An 18,090-nucleotide genomic window follows, 5' to 3' on the forward strand; every position below is an offset into this window, starting at 1 on the left:
CCCACTAGCAGATTAAAACTTCTAAATATCCAAGGGTAGGGATAATTTGTCATACCCATCAATTCCTTCTTTCCTCCCACTCTCATTCCCACCCCCAAATCCCCATTCTCTGTAGGAAGACGTGCAGATATAAACACAAGCATTGCTTCCTACCGTTAGCGTTTGTTCGTCCTTGTCCTTGGCAGTAGTAGATGACTACAAAAGAGAAAAGGCAAAACCAAACAGAGAGATAAGTCAATAGTTTATCCTATGACATGTTACCATTCAAGCACTAGTTACAAGAGAAATTGATGTAATTATTTCTGATCTTTGCTTTTTTGGATTGGGGTAGTGAAGGTAGAATTAAAATAAGATGTGCTATTGAACTTGGTTTCAGGAGGACCTGAGTTCTAATCTCACTTGACACTTACGAAATGCTAGACAAGTTACTAATTGATTGATAAGATAGAGAAAATTGCAGCTTTTACTTCACAAGGTTGTTTTGAGAATGAAAAAAAGATAATGTATAGGCAAAGAACTTTGCAAACCTTAAAGCATTATACAAATTTTTAGCTACTATTATTAAGCTACTATTATTATTAAGAAATACATTTTCAAGGCAAAGAATTAGGAAAAATCTTGATTATAAAGTTCTATAATAGTACATTATAGAATGGTACATTCTCCATCTTAACTTGCTGATTCTGGACTGTCATATATCACATTTCTCTGAACTAACATTGAATATCAAAGATTTCAGCTATGTCCATTACATTGTGCAACACAATATGTAGCTTGGTAGCACTGGCTAACATATTGGATGTAGCCTCAGGAAGATCTGAATTCTAATTTTATCTTAAACATTTGCTAACTGTGAGTCCTAAATAACTCACCTTCTATTTATCAGATTCACTTTCCTCACCTGTAAAATCAGAATAATAATAGCATATATCCCAAGGGTTGTTGTGAGGACCAAATGATATAAGTAAAGTGTGTTTATAAATCTTAAAGTGCTATAAGAATACTACTATTATTATTTATGTAGTTGATCACTCTTTCTACATGTCAGGTTTGTAATGCAATCCTAGGTCATAATGTCCCCAGTGAAAGGGTTAGAACATAATTGGAGACCTAAATTGAGGGTGGCTTAAGACATTAGGCCATTATCTGGATATAATAATTTTGAAGAAATCAACATTTGCATTTCTTTTATACAAATAAAATTAACTTGAGATACTTTTTCATGACATGATGAAAGTCACATTTTAAGTTAGGTTCAGAGCTTTTAGAATTCAGTTTCAGTTACTCTCTGTACTCCAAGTTCTCATAGTAAAAATGGAATTTTCTGCTAAGCGGGAAAAACAGAACATAATGGACTTTGAGTTCGGGCCCTCCCTACCATATGAGAAAATTAACGTCAAATAGAAGGGCACCAGAGCCATACTACCAAAAATGGCAGATTGGTACGGGGCTTAGCTCCCCACACTAAATTCATTTTCTCTTCTTTCAGGAGTTGTGAAAGTGAAAATGCTGTGATTGATAGGCTGTGTTTGCTATGGAGCAAAACAAGGTAGGATGCCTTCAATTTTTTTTTTTAAGGATTAGGATCCATTCCATATGTTTTTGAAGTTGTCTAGCCTGAACTTGTACCTGTGGATAAATTAATCCACTTCTGTATTTTTTCTTCAGAAAAAGTGATATCAATCATTTTGTTTCCTTCAAAGATTCTGACAAATTGGAATCCAATTGGAACAAATTTTAAATAATTTGAAGTCTTCTGTGGCAAAGAAGACCTTGAGAATTTCTTTAGCACCCCAACAATAGGATAAAAGGGCTTATAGCAACCAGGATATGTTAGCATTTTGCTCTACGTTTGAACTAATTTCCCTTTGGACATTGTGTGTATTAATGGGAATGGATATAACAGATTTTTGTCTATTTTGTACTTACTATTCTGATTGGACAACTTTAGTAAATACTTTTTTTCCTAAAAGCTACTTAAGACTGGCTGTTATGATTCTCAAATGATAATCTTGGAATTAAGTATGCCAGTGAGAGAATCACTAACTCTGCAGAAGTACCTCTTGAACCCTGAGGGGGAATGTAATACTGTTCCAGGGCTTGAGACTTATCTATAAGGGGAAAGTTGGGGATAAGGCTCATTAGAGTTTAGATAGGCTACATGTGGGTTATTTCTAGATATTCTGAGAACCACAATATTTTGGTAAAATTATATATAAGAACAAATGTTCCATCACTTGCTTTAACTCTTTAAGTTCAAGAATTTTTCTCTTTGATTTACTTAAAATGAAGCTGCTAGGTGACATAGTGGCTGGAGAGCTAGACTTGGAGTCAGGAAAATCTGAGTTTAAAATCTTGTCTCAGACATGTGCTAGCTGTGTGGTATTATGAGCTTTTTGAGCCTAGGTTTTGTCATCTGTAAAATAAGGATTCTAACAGCACCTATCTCAAAGGAGTGTAGTTCTCATAACCTCAAATGATTTAATAGGTAGAAATCTTCGAAAACCTCAAAACATTATATAAATACTAGTTGTTATTGTTGTTGTTATTATTAAGTACACATGCAAGAAAATATCAGTGATAACCAAATTATGGTAAAAAAAAAGTTATGGATGGAAAGAACCTTCATCAGATTCTATACTTTTGCTCTGAAGTCATTGTAGGAACATGTTCTCCATGATCCAAGGCTTTTTTATTGCTTCCCTCCAAACATGAGCCAGAACCATTCCCTGGGGAAATTATCCAGTGCAGTAAACTCAGCCTTTTGACACATATAGAGATGAACTGTCAGAGCTGCTTTATCACTTAACAAATTTACACCTTATGGTTTAAATGGAAGACAAATAATTATCAGCCAGCATTGATATGGTGGTGGCCCAGTTTGTTCCATAATAGGGTATGAACAAATGGAAAAAAAACCTTAGAAAGGAAAAGTGTTTTTTTTAATGTCAAAATATCACCAATAGAAAGACTGAGTACAAAAAATTTATCTGAGAAAAAGATGGGTTTTTTTTTTTTTTGTTTTAAAAGAAAAAAAAACTTTCTCATTTATTCCCACTCCTTCCTACCTCCCAAGCTAGAATTATATCAGAAACAATGAATAGAAAGAAAAAGATCTTGGCAAAAGAAAAATCACTGTGACTGTTCAAGGAAATCAGATGTTGTAATATTATTTTAATGTTAAAATTTAAAATTAGTGCATGTTTATTTAGATCATGAGATTCTGCATGTAGACCTTGAAAGTGTATAGTGTCTCACCTATTGTAGCCTCTAAAGGAATATTTGTTTGAATGAGTAATGGAATAGAATGAAGAGCTTAAAGAGACCTTTGAGATCATGTAGTACAATATTTCATACAATCCATTCTTATTTACCAGATAGTGCACAGAAGTCATTTGACCAAGATCACAAAGTAGGATTTGAATTCAGGGCCTATAACTCCAGCAATAATCCATGACAATGATTATTATTCATATTTACATGTATTTTAAATATAAGTACTTTCAGGTTTGCTAAGCATTTTGTATATATTATCTCATATGTTATTAAAAAAACCCTTCATGATCTTGTGAATTTATAGATGAGGGAACCTAAATTCAGCATAGTTAAGTGACTTGCCTTGGGTGATATAATTAGTAAATGAGGAATAGGATCTGACTCTGTCCAGCCCCTATCCACTCCAACACTGATTCTATGGTAACTCCTTTTACAATTCTCTTTTTAAAAAGTACAACCTGTAGACAATTTAGTTATAATTACAAAAGAATGAATGCATGATATATGATGGTGGTTTCACATTTTAAGGGGCTAAACCATGTCTACTGATATTTAGCAACACTCACCTAATATATTCTTAAATTTGCCTTTGGATGCAACATATGAGTCATGGAAATATACTGTTGATGGCATTATGTATCCAATTTTAAAGGGATTTTAATTATATACAAAATTGTGAAGACAGTAAAGAAATGATATGAATGAGAATGGATAGCCTCCTTTGAACAGAATCTTAGTAAGCCTAATCACTTTAATTTATTTAAGCCTTATAGCTAAGCCACCAGAGCCTAATTAGGGAATCAGTAAAACCTCTGGTTGATTCAGTTTTATATATATTTTTTCAAAGTGTGATTAATGAATTTTATCTTATTGTTACTCAATAAATTTTAGAACAGTCAACTTCTGAAAAATTCAATTAGTGTGAACTCGATTAATTTTTAATCAAAGAGCTTTTTTCAAAGCTCTTAAATTTACATATAGTTAAATATCATCAACTTGGACTTTGCTTTATTTGGAAGGTAATAATTTTAATTGGAACTGAATTCAAGTTTATTTTTATTCTATCTCAAAAAAAGTTTCTCTAAACTTGTATATAATATAAATATAATTAAAAGAAGAATGTAAGGTTAAAGAACTGGTTTCTAAAGTTTTCTGCCACAAATTAGCTGTGTGACCCTTCTTTTTTCACATCTAAAAAGTGACAATATTAGAACAGAGTGATTGCTTAGGTTCCTTATATCATAGAGGTTTTATTATAGGGCTTATAGCACTTGAATCACTTGAAATCTATTTCATTCACTATTACATATAAGATAACTTATCACACAATAAATATCTATATACCATGCATGCAGAAAAGGATTTTATGTTAGCAAAAGATGAATATTACTTTTATTTTCAATATTTGTTGTTTTATTACTGTTTATATTTTATTAACATTTAAATATTTTAAATTATTTTAATGTTTTAAAAAGTAATTTTAAAAAGGTCCCTCATTATTACTCCTACATACTTTTAGCTCTAGCTCATAAGCTTGAGTTGTAATTTTTGGTGATTTCCTTTCTTGAGTTTAACTCCAAAGTTAACATGAGGGTTGGCATGCTATATAAATCATGTGTTCTCACCCTTGGAAAAGTATCTCGGACCTTTTTGATAGTCTAGTGAAGCATATGAACTGTTCTCAGAATAATGTTTTAAATGCATAAAGTAAAACATAAGGGATTGCAAAAGAAACCAATTATTTTGAAATAATGATTAATATAAATAATGATAAACTAGAACCTTTCCCTGTAAGATCAGGAGTGAAACAAGGTTGCCCACTATCACCATTACTATTCAATATAGTACTAGAAATGCTAGCCTCGGCAATGAGCCGAGAAAGAGATTCAAGAAATTGGAGTAGGAAATGAGGAAATCAAACTATCACTCTTTGCAGATGACATGATGGTATACTTAGAGAACCCCAAAGACTCTGATAAAAAGCTATTAGAAATAATTCAGAATTTTAGCAAAGTTGCAGGATACAAAATAAATCTACATAAATCCTCAGTATTTTTATACATTACCAACACAATCCAACAGCAAGAGATACAAAGAGAAATTCCATTCAAAATAACTGTTGATAGTATAAAATATTTGGGAATATATCTACCAAAGGAAAGTCAGGAATTATACGAGCAAAATCACAAAACACTTGCCACAAAAATAAAGTCAGATTTAAATAATTGGAAAGACATTCAGTGCTCTTGGATAGGCCAAGCGAATATAATAAAGATGACAATACTCCCTAAACTAATCTATTTATTTAATGCTATACCAATCAGACTCTCAAGAAACTATTTTAATGACCTAGAAAAAATAACAACAGAATTCATATGGAACAACAAAAGGTTGAGAATTTCAAGGGAAGTAATGAAAAAAAAATTAAATGAAGGTGGTCTAGCTGTACCTGATCTAGAACTATATTATAAAGCAACAGTCACCAAAGCCATTTGGTATTGGCTAAGAAATAGACTAGTTGATCAGTGGAATAGGTTAGGTTCACAAGGCAAGATAGTGAATAAAAATAGCGATCTAGTGTTTGACAAACCCAAAGATCCCAACTTTTGGGATAAGAATTCATTATTTGACAAAAACTGCTGGGAAAACTGGAAATGCAGAAACTATGCATGGACCCACATTTAACACCACATACTAAGATAAAATCAAAATGGGTCCAAGATTTAGGCATAAAAAACAAAATCATAAATAAATTGGAGGAACATGGGATGGTTTACCTCTCGGACTTGTGGAGGAGGAAGGAGTTTGTGTCCAAGGGAGAACTAGAGACCATTATTGATCACAAAATAGAAAATTTTGATTATGCCAAATTAAAAAGTTTCTGCACAAACAAAACTAATGCAAACAAGATTAGAAGGGAAGTAACAAATTGGGAAAACATTTTTACAGTTAAAGGTTCTGATAAAGGTCTCATCTCCAAAATATACAGAGAATTGACTTTAATTTATAAGAAATCAAACCATTCTCCAATTGATAAATGGTCAAAGGATATGAACAGACAATTTTTAGATGATGAAATTAAAACTATTTCCACTCATATGAAAGAGTGTTCCAAATCACTATTGATCAGAGAAATGCAAATTAAGACAACTCTGAGATATCATTACACACCTGTCAGATTGGCTAAGATGACAGGAATAAATAACGATCAATGTTGGAGGGGCTGTGGGAAAACTGGGACACTGATGCATTGTTGGTGGAGTTGTGAAAGAATCCAACCATTCTGGAGAGCAATCTGGAATTATGCCCAAAAAGTTATCAAAATGTGCATACCCTTTGACCCAGCAGTGCTACTACTGGGCTTATATCCCAAGAAAATACTAAAAAAGGGAAAGGGACCTGTATGTGCCAAAATGTTTGTGGCAGCCCTTTTTGTAGTGGCTAGAAACTGGAAAATGAATGGATGTCTATCAATTGGAGAGTGGTTGGGTAAATTATGGTATATGAATGTTATGGAATATTATTGTTCTGTAAGAAATGACCAACAGGAGGAATACAGAGAGGTTTGGAGAGACTTACATCAACTGATGCTGAGTGAAACGAGCAGAACTAGGGGATCATTATACACTTCAACAATGATACTGGATGAGGATGTATTCTGATGGAAATGGATATCTTCAACATAGAGAAGAGCTAATCCAATTCCAATTGATCAATGATGGACAGACTCAGCTACATCCAGAAAAGGAACACTGGGAAATGAGTGTAAACTGTGAGCATTGGTTTTTTTTTTTTGTTTTTCTTCCCAGATTATTTTTACCTTCCAAATACAATCCTTCCTTTGCAACAACAACAACAAAATTCGGTTCTGCACATATATATTGTACCTAGGATATACTATAAGATATTTAATATGTATGGGAATGCCTGCCATCTAGGGGAGGGGGTGGAGGGAAGGAGGGGAAAAATTCAGAACAGAAGGGAGTACAAGGGATAATGTTGTAAAAAAAATTACCTATGCATATGTACTGTCAAAGAAAATATTATAATTATAAAATTTTTTAAAAAGTAAAAAAAAAAAGAAACCAATTATTTTGAAATAATGATTTTTTTTCCACCCAAGTTCACAGATGCCCTTGAAATCTATCCATATAATCCCTTGGGATTCTATTAATTCCAAGTTAACAAGTCCTGTTCCAACCCAATTTATTTTTTCTCCTTCAAATAGCACTTCCTGCCCAACAAATTTTTTGAGGCTTATTTTTTCAATTGTTAACAGATAGGCATAAAACACCTTTCCTCCCTCCTTTTTACTTCTTAGCTGAGATCCTTGCCTCATAGTTTACTAAAAAAGTTGGGGCCATTTGCCCAGAGTTCCTCCTTCTTCCCTTTTTTCATCTCAAATTATTCAAGTATCTTCTTTGACCCATTTTACATAAAAAAGAGGTCTTTTTGCTTGCCAAGTCAAACTTCTCTAGATGCACAAGTGATCACATTCCATCTAGTCTTCAACACATCATGTTCTCTTCATTTCCTACTTTCTCCCTATTTACAGCTGCTTACATAATGCCTATAAACATGCCTATGTCTGCCATCCTCAAAAACACCTTTCTTGATTCATTCATCCCCAGCAACTATAATCCCATATTTCTTCCCTTTTTGGAGGCTGTACATCTTGAGAAGGTCATCTGTAAATAATGCCTTTTTCCCTTAGTTTTATGTTTCTAGTCTAATCTTGGCTGCATTGGTTTTGTTTGTATAAAATCTTTTAAATTTAATCAAAATTATCCATTTTGCATTTCATAATGGTGTCTGCTTCTTATTTGATCATAAATTCTTCCCTTCTCCAAAGATCTTACAGTAAACTATTCCTTGCTCTCCTAATTTGCTTATAGTAACACCCTTTATGTCTAAATCATGTACCTATTTCAAACTTATCTTGATAAAGAGTGTGAAATATTGGTCTATGCCAAGTTTCTACTCTACTATTTTCCAGTTTTTCCACTAATTTTTGTCAAATAGTGAGTTCTTAGCCCAGAAGATGGAGAGTCATTGGATTTATTAAATAGTAGATTATTATAGTCATTGGCAATTGTTAGGCTTCTTAACTGTAGATCACCATCTGTTTTTTATATCTCCTTCTTTCTAAGTTTGCATGACACTATTCTATCTTGGTTCTCCTCCTACTTATCTGACCACTTCTCTGCCTCCTTTGTTAGACTGGCCTTGCCTGCTAACTGTGGGCTTTATTATAGGCCCTCTTCTCTTTCTTTTTATTCCTTTCCTTTTTTTCTATATTAGAAATTATAGAGAGCTCCTATGGATTAAATTATTGTATTTATGTTGATGATTCTGAGATTTTATTATTTGGTCCTAATCTCTTTCCTAACTTTCATTTAGACTTTCCTAACCCAACAGCCTATTGGACATCTTGAACCGGTTCCCCTGTAAACATTTTAAACTCAATAACCCAAATGGAACCCATTATCTTTCTTCCCAAATCCTCTTTATTACCATCCAAGGTACCGACTTGTGATATATGTTTCATCCAGATATCTCATTTGTTTCTGTTGTCTTGTCTAATTTATTGCCAAGTTCTATTGATTTTACTTTTGTAACATCTTTCATATATTTCCACCTCTTTCCTCTAATACTGTACCCCTCCCATTGTACAATGACCTCTCATTTCTCTTTTCCTGATGAGATTCTTTTGGTAATTGGTAATTTTCTAGGACAAGGGAATGATGCTGATAAGCTCAATCAAAGAGAATTTGGGATAGAACAGCAAATTTTGTGCCTATCTCGGTGAACATCTTAAAAAGTCTTTCTTAGAAAGAAAATTTGGCACAATGCCATGGCATGGACTTTACCCTACAATGATCACAGCCTTCAAATTTCCAGTGTCATTGTATATCTCTGCTATTTTTAATCTATGTTCTAGCTCTTATGAGTGTTGCTAAGGATGATTTCCTCTTTATTTTGTCCTCTGGACCTCCTGTGGTCAGCTTGCCCCTTACTAGATATTGTCCTGCATAATGCATCATGATGAGGTGGGATGGAGGTGGTAAAGAAGTTTCTCTGGGGAGAGAACTTATGTTCTGGCACTAGGTAGTCTTTAATGCCCTAAGACATAAAATGGAAGTTCCTAGAAAAAAAATCAAGAATTCTTATCAATGAGATAGTCGGTGAATATTTAGAAAATATCTTTTTCTAGATCACTGACATCACTAGGAGCTGGTATAGGTTTCTCAAGTGCAGGTCATGCCAGACAAATGCCTTTTCAGTTTTTTCCAGGTTTATTAGACTAGATATTATATATGTAGATTTCAGAAACCAATTGACAAAAGCTCATTTTATCCTTAAGAAAAAAAAAAAGGAGGGATGTTGATATAATAGATTTGAAACAGATTGAAAGACTATAAAAATAGTATTAAATGATTATGTGAAAGGAGTCCTTGAGGGTGTGTTTCAAAGATGAGTGGTTGACCCTATGCTGGTTTTGAACAATTTTTCATAAAGTGATAAAATATTTACTAATAGGGTGATATATCTATAAAATTTTCAGGAAACCGAGAACTGGAGGAATGATTAAATGTTGAATACTAGTTAGATTAAAAAAAAAGACTTTCATGGGCTATATCTAATAAAATGAAATTTAATAGACAAATGCAAAGTCCTGTCCTTGGGTTCAGATAATCAATGGCACAAATATAGATAGAGGGACATATAGCTAGACAATATTCCAGACTATTTACAAATCACATAACTTTTCTGTGCTACAGTTTGTTCATGAGTAAAATTAGGAAGTTATATGACCTCTGAGATAATCTCTAATTTTAGATCCTATATGAAAACAACTGGAGGCAAGTGGATAGCATAGTAGATAGAGAATTAGACTAACAAAGAGAATAGGAGTTCAGATCCTACCTCAGACATTTATTGTGTGACTCTGGTACTTGATATCTCTGAGCCTTGGATTCCTTATCTCTAAAACAATTATATCTCTAAAATAATTATACCTTCCTCACAGTATTGTTCTAAGGATGAAAGAGATAATTATAAAGAATTTTGAAAATTTTAAAGTGCTAGCTTAATACTGAACATTATTATAATACTATCATTAGCACAGTCCACTTTTGACTTTCTACTACTACTTTTTGATCCTAATCACTTTATTAGTAACTGATTATTAATTGTTTTCCATGGTCCATTAAAATTTTTTTTAGCTACAGAGGGGAAAGCATAAGCAAGTATTGTTTTATAATCTTTTAGGATTTTTCCCTTCATTAGCATCAAAATATATTATAGTCTTAGAGATCTATCAGTTTAAGAAAAAAGACAGGAAAATTAAAGGAATATTTGCAAATGGGACAGATATTAATTACAAAACATTTTCCAAACTATTGAGGATTCTGAGCTGAAATAAATCTGAAAGTTCTTGACCGGTTAGCAAGAAGGTCTAAAGGCTGGGTGGAGGATAACTGACTTTTTTTTTTTTTAATCAGTTGTCATCCTTTTTGATCTCTCAGGCATTTGATACTGTTAACTGGCTATTACTTCTTGAAAATTTCCCTTGGATTCTGACACTTCTCTCTGTTCTCCGACTCCTTCTGTAGTGATTGTTTCATTGGCTTCTTAATTATGGGCCTTCCCCAAGGTCCCAAATAGCCTTGGGTCACTGTACTTTTCCATTTCTTCTGATGAGTTCATCTAAAGCAATGAATTCAGTAAAATCTATCAAGCATCAGGAGGTCATATAGTTTGTGATATAACCACTCCAATGCATGTTTTGTAACATCTTTGTAACATCTAGACTTACTAGAGAGAGCTCTTGGGAGTTGAGGAGGCTGAGGAACTGGAAGGCCAAAGCAATTGGGGATTTTTGGGGTTTCTTGCAATTCTAAATGTATGATCTTGTGATGTTGGATAATGCAAAAAGTAGGGTTTAGATTGGAAGAGAAGGCAGAGATAGTGAATTATTTAAGAAGAAGAAGAATGAACTAGAGGTCCATGGATGATAATAATGAGTATCTAGACTGGAAGGGGTAAACTTTAAAGGAGAGATGATGGCTGAATGATGATGGCAAGAGGGGAATGAGTCTGGAAATGGAAATAAGGAATATGCTAACTTCTCCTCATGGTCCTGTATATTAAGAGGAGTGAGAAATGAAATTGGCTTTGTGAAATGCCTGGTTTCAGTGACCACCAGAAAATTGAAGGAATATGGGGAGGGATTTGCAATAAAAGTGATTTTGTTAGTAATAATGCAATAGAATATAGAATTTACTTCCACACATTCCTTCCTCTGCATTCCTGTTATCATTAAGCCTGTGGAACCTCTCATACTTAGCTTATTGCACTCTACAAAAGCTGGTTTTCTTGTTTTGAATCTGTCCAGCCTATCTCTACCTGGCTTTCCAAGCCCTTATAGCACTTAGATACTATAAGTATTGTAGCTTTTTAATATCATTCTTGAAAGAGCTGTTTTATTTTTCTTGTTTTCTTGTCAACTTTTTCCAAAATCATATAATACTATGGAAACTTGGGCAGTTGCTTTGAGTCACAGAAGTAACTTATGTTAGAATGATGCTAATAATAAACTACAAGATGGAGCAAAGATAGAGGACCAGGATTAATCCAGGACAAATCTGGCCTTAGATACTTACTAGCTATGTGATCTTGGGAGAGTCACTTAACCCTGTTTGCCTCAGTTTCATCTGTAAAATGAATTGGGGAAAGAAATGACAAATCATCTTTGTCAAGAGAACCCAAAATAGGACCACAAAGAGTTGGGCATGAGAGAAACAACTAAATAACACAAATATTTTGTTTATTTAAATATATGATTTAAAATTTTTATTTAAGTATTTATTTAAATTGTATTTATTTAATTTAAGTATTTATTTATTTAAGTATATAAACTACATTTATATACTTCACAGGCTTTAAGTCTTACAATAATCTTATGAGGTAAATACTACAGGTATTATTATCCCCCTTTTACAGATGAGGAAACAGACTTAAATAATTTATATTACCTACTCAAAGTCATAAGACTAGCTAGTAAGTGATAAAGGCAAGAATCTGAACATTGTTTTCTACTTACTCCAAGTTCAGCACTATTTCCACTATACCTTGTTGCTTCTTTACATAAAATGGCTATCAAATGTAAAATTCCATCAATGATCAGAAGATTGACATTTTATTATTATTCATATTCATAGATCTCATTTTTATATCGATAGTATGCTTACTTAAGTGGAGGCTCCTATCTTTGGAGCAGATGTTTTATACTGGGGCTTGTGTATAGAGTCTGGGAAAATGCAATTATGCTTACCTTCTCCTGTGGTTACCAAGGCCAATTGTTGTATTCAGTACTTTAAAAAAAATACTGAAATCCCTTTATATTTGCTATTTCCCCACAAATTTTACTTACAATATAATGGAGGTGACCCCATGTTATTGAATGCTATATCAGCAGAGCACATAGTGCCAAATTGGAAAGATTTTGAGAATGGGCCTGCCAACAGACAGCATGTTTTTATCTAAAGACAAGTCCAACTGAATGTCCTGAGGGTCACCCTCAGCATGAGTGCAGGATAATGAATTTTTCAGCAGCAGTAATTCATAAAGACCAACTCTTAAAGAAAAGTGGGGATACAGTCTGCCACGTGGAAAGAGTTCCCAGGCTCAGGAAATCAAAGATCCTTGAAGTATTAAAACTATATTTCCCATAAGTCCATAAGGATTGCTAAAAAGTTTTAAAAATTAAATTGAGAAGTATAAAAAAGGTATAATTTACTAATATGCAGCTGAATATTGGCTTAGTGAGAGACATTATCTACCACAATAATATTTAAAAACACAAGTGATTATAGTATCTAGGTGGCACAGTGGACCTATAGCCCAGAAGATCTGAGTTCAAATTCAATCTCAAACACTAGCTGTGTGATCCTTGGTAATCTCTGTTTTTCTCATCTGCAAAAGAGGGATAATAATAGTACCTGACTTCCAGAATAGTTGTGAGGATAAAATAAGATGGTATTTTTAAAGCACTTTACAGATCTTAAAGAACCATATGAATGCTAAGTATTATTATTATTATCATCATTGTTCTTATTTAGTGTTTTTTAAAATACTTCCTTTTCAAAACAGAAGGGATACAACAAATTATTAACTCTTAACTAAATTCAGACAGAAATGGGGAATTCTAAAGGGACCATTTGTTCTAAAAAACTGACAATGTGATGGTAGATGGAATGGACCTTGGCAGATACAAGGTAGAGCAGAAGGTAGGAGAATGCATTTTATACACACTGACAAGTTTTCAATTAGTTTAAACTCTATAGGAAAAGAGATTTGAATGTCACTACAGATGGTTCAATTCTACTCAATGGGCAGCAATTGGGCAAAGAGCTGACAGTCTGTTCCAGCAGTAGAGAAGAAGCCCATACAGTATTTGTATTCGAAACACTGCATAGTAATGGGGTATACCCGCCTCCAAAGCTATTCACCACTGCAGTTACCCTCACAATTAAGGAAAACAGAGACATGAAGCAGGAGTGATCAGGATAATTGGATGGAATAAGAAGCTTTCTGTCTGGGCACTTTGGGACTGGTGGGTGTATTTGTAAATCTAAGATCAAATACAATTACAGGGCTGAAGACTATGTGGAGAGATTTGGGAATATATTTGGCACATAGCAAGTTTTATATAAATGTTTATTTCCTCGTTCCCTGCCCTCTGCCCCAATTTACTTACTTGAAGGGCAAAGTTTTTTGTTTTTGTTTTTTTTTCAGGCCACTGGGGGCATCATTTAATAAATTGGAAAAAGGCTATTTTCTACATGCAGGGGTTGTCTCTTGTGTTTGATTTTTTGTTTTTGTTTTTTTGCATTGTAGACCCTGTTGGCAGTCTGGTAATGTCTACGAACCCTTCCTAGAAGAAAATAACATAAAATAACATAACATAAAATATATAGGATTACAAATGAAATCAATTATATTGAGATAATTGTATTATTTTTTCTCTATCCAAGTACCCTGGAATCTAACCTTTGCAAGTTCATGTAACCAAAATTAAGAAAAAAAGAACTGGATCTAATTTTAATTCCAAATCCATATTTCTTGCCAATATATCATGCTTATTCTTTTAAAAATACTGCCAAATAAAAATTTTAAAACAGAGAAATAACTAATAAAAAAGTTATTAACTATTGTGGCAGGCTAAAGTCAGAAATGGGAGACTGGGACACCCATGTTTCTATTTCAAGATGGAAACAAGGCTTTATTAAGCATCTACTATGTGCTTGATACTGTGTTAAAAACTTCTCTCACTACAATCCTGTGATATAGGTGTTATTAGCTATTATTATCCCCATTTTATGGTTGAGGAAACTTAGACAAAGAGGTTAAAATACAATATCTAAGGCTAGATTTGAACTCCCATCTTCCTGATTTCAGTTCTAGTACTCTGTAGCCTTTATTTTTTAAATTCAAAAAGTCACAGATTTGGAAAGGACTTTAAAAAGTCAGACGTCACCATTCCTAATAGTTTTCCAATTGGGAGGTATCCTGGAATAGAGATTAAAGAGCTGATTGAAGCATTAGGAAGGCGTGGGTTCAAGTGCACCTCTGGCACATACTGATTGTATTATCCTGATAATCACTTTAATCAGTGTCCAAAGGCTTATCTAAATTTTTATTAAACAGCATCCCAAGGCTTATTCACATTATTAGAGGGAGTTTTCTCACCTGAAGTTGAAACCATAGACCTAGGGGAAAAAAATCAGAAAAATCCAAACTTCCTCAAACCAAAAATCAATAACATCCCAGATGGATGAGACTCTAATCTGCTTATTGCTTCTCTCACTAATTTGCCTTTGGCGGTAGCATAGTTATCTGTGGCCAAAGAATTCATCATTTAACTCTCCTAATGAGCATCACCTACTTAGCCAGGCTGGCCTTTAGATAGCAGGCACAGTCTGTCTCCAGAATGGTACATGAAGCTTTTGGCAGAGTGAGAACAGATGGCTGTTTAGATAGTTCAAATCCCCCATCATTATGACATCATTTCTTATTTGTGATGTTTCCTCAACTCTTTTATAGAATTTTCTCCAATGACACTATTACATCTTTTTTGTTCCCTCACCAATGAAAGGCAGATATTTCCTAGCATATTCATGGCTGCTGGGTTCTCTCTGTCTCTTAGGTGGGGGGCTGGAACCACATTGTACCTGAATGTCAGACTGAGGTTTTTGTATTTTAATTGGTAAGCAATGTATAGTAATTGGATTTTTTTTTTTTTTTTTTTGTAGAAGTGACACAATCATTAAGATGATTACTTGGCAGCACTATGGAAGATAGCTAGGTTGAAGAAGGATTAAATCAAAGGCAAGAAGGCTAGTTGGCAGGTTTTTAGTAATACTTTTGCCCTGGGAGACATGAAATCTGAAGAAAACTGATTGCTATAAGATTGAAGAGGATGGAATTTAAGTAATAAAACATGGAAGAAGAAATAATTAAGCTGGTTATTTTTTGACTATTTGAGGTTAAGAGATTAATAATGATGATGATGATGATGATGAATAGCATTTATATAGTACCTCCAATGTGGACAGCAAGTAATCTAATCAGTTAATACATAAAAAAATTAACTCAAACTATTCACCGGAAAGTCAAATATTAAAACCCAAAGCTTAAATACTTTGGCTACATAATGAGAAGACAGGAATCATTGTAAAAAGACTAATTGAGGGTAAAAGGAGACGAGGATGGATACTATCATGGAAGCAATGAACAATGAACATGAGCTTAGAAAGACTTTGTCTATAGTACAGTAGAGGAAAGGAGGACTATGGGGTCATGAAGAATCAGACATGAAGAAACAACTGAATAATAACAATATTATTCTCTTAATCTTTACAACCACCCTGGAAGCTATTATTAGCCTCATTTTACAGATGAAAATATTGAGGCCAATAGAGATTTAATGAATTGCCCAAGATCATACAGCTAGTAAATGTCTGAGGCCTTGAGTCTTCTTGACTACAGGTCTACCATTAGGTAAAATAAAGATGACTCCATGGATCTGGTGTTCTAAAAGGATAGAGGTATTATTAAGAAGATAGAAAATTTAGAGGAAGTAGCAGACATATGGGTGAAGATAATTTTGGTTTTGTACATGCTAAGTTGGAGATGCCTGTGGGACACTTAAGTGGGAAAATCCAGCAGACAGTTGGACTAAAATTTGGGTAAGGGATTAGAAATAGAAATCCAGATGTTTGAGTCATATATATAGAAGATATAATGGGAGGTATGGAGGCAGATAAGGTCAAGGGAAAGAATGCAGAGAGAGAAGAGGGTGCAATGATAACTTTTGGAATGCACATGTTTAAGAGATAGGACAAGAAGGCATGAAACAAAATGATTTCTAAAAGGGAGGAGAGGACTATATAAAAGAGATGGGGGGAGATAAAGGACGAGGAAGGAAAAGTTAGAGGGGAAGGAGAGGGAAAGAGGAGAAGGAGGAGAAGGAAGGAAAGAAGGAAGGAAAAGAAGAATGGAAGGAAGAAAGGGAGGAAGGAGGAGGAAGATGGAGAGAGAGAAGAGATACAGAGAGAGAGCAGAAGTCTAGGAAGTCTGGAGCATGTATCTCTGTGTGTGTGTGTGTGTGTGTGTGTAATGGAGTAATGATAGTCAATATGACAAAGGTCAAAGAACATGAGATAGGAAAAGAGAATTGGATCTAATTAAAAGAAGGTCATTAGTGACCTTTGAGAGAGTCATTTCAGGAAGTATTCTACTTCCAACATTCCATTAGTAGCATACTTATTTTCTTCAATTTTGAATGAGAGTATAGTTGTTATATCTCATACTTATTTTCTTCAATTTTCAATGAGAGTATAGTTGTTATATCTCTATCTAATCTATCTGTCTCTCTGTTTGTCTATATATCTATCACCTGTGCTCTCATCCCAAATCCTGTGTGTATGTGTGCATTCATACATATGTTGCAGAGAGTATGTAGCATTAAGTATGTACCACTAAGCTAGAACAATTTTAACAGACCTGGGATACAAAATATCATCTGCAGAGAGAGAACTATGGAGACTGAATGCAGATAGAAACATACTATTTTTATTTTTAAAAAATTTTCCTTATTTTTTCCTTTTTGTTGTGGTTTTTCTTTCACAACATGAGTACTCTGTAAATATGTTTAAAATGATTGTACATATATAACATATATCATATTTCTTGCTGTCTTGGGGAAGAGGAGAGGTAAGGAGGAAAAAATAACTCAAAATCTTATAAAATGGATGTTGAAACTATATTTATGTGTAATTAGAAAAATAAAATACTATTTAATTGAAAAATAAAATGAAAAGAGGAAATATATCCATTAAGAAAGCCTGCAAAATAGGAAACAGCCAAGACATTTTCTTTTTAATATATTTTTCCTTTTTCAATTATCAAAATTTTGTTTTTTTCCCCAACCTATCTTCCCAAATCAGTGAAAATAAGCAAAAGGGAAAAAAGAAAAAAGAAAGAGAAGGAAGAAATAAATATGGAATTTGTTTCATAGTCTAGCAAAAATAAAATCATCATAAGGCCATCCTCCCCCTCATATCCCTTAAGTTCATGAGGGCAAGATTGGCAAGGCCTGAAGAACAGCCATTAATGATAAGTATCTTCCACATTGCTTCACATTTAGCCGATTAACTATCCTGAAGTAATTTTCATTAACTCTTGCTCAGCACTCCCTTTTGCTCCCCACTGTAGGAATGGTACAACAGAGGCCTATAAGCACACACA

The 18,090-nt window shown here is 33.7% G+C and overlaps 1 protein-coding gene and 1 long non-coding RNA gene across 2 annotated transcripts in view; both read right to left on the reverse strand.

The window, feature by feature from the left end:
• SLC24A2 (solute carrier family 24 member 2) overlaps nucleotides 1–18,090 on the reverse strand; it is a 287,109-nt gene that overhangs the window by 144,981 nt on the left and 124,038 nt on the right. Inside the window, 1 exon segment of the mRNA XM_074299528.1 lies at nucleotides 154–195. Coding sequence (XP_074155629.1) covers nucleotides 154–195 — 42 coding nt within the window.
• LOC141560889 (uncharacterized) lies at nucleotides 7,050–17,808 on the reverse strand. The gene is made up of 2 exons (XR_012487889.1): nucleotides 15,031–17,808; nucleotides 7,050–14,215 (listed from the first exon to the last, which is right to left on the reverse strand). It is a non-coding gene; the product is annotated as an uncharacterized LOC141560889 (long non-coding RNA).

This window comes from Sminthopsis crassicaudata, chromosome 1 (genome assembly GCF_048593235.1).
Source record: "Sminthopsis crassicaudata isolate SCR6 chromosome 1, ASM4859323v1, whole genome shotgun sequence".
Taxonomy (NCBI): Eukaryota; Metazoa; Chordata; class Mammalia; order Dasyuromorphia; family Dasyuridae; genus Sminthopsis; species Sminthopsis crassicaudata.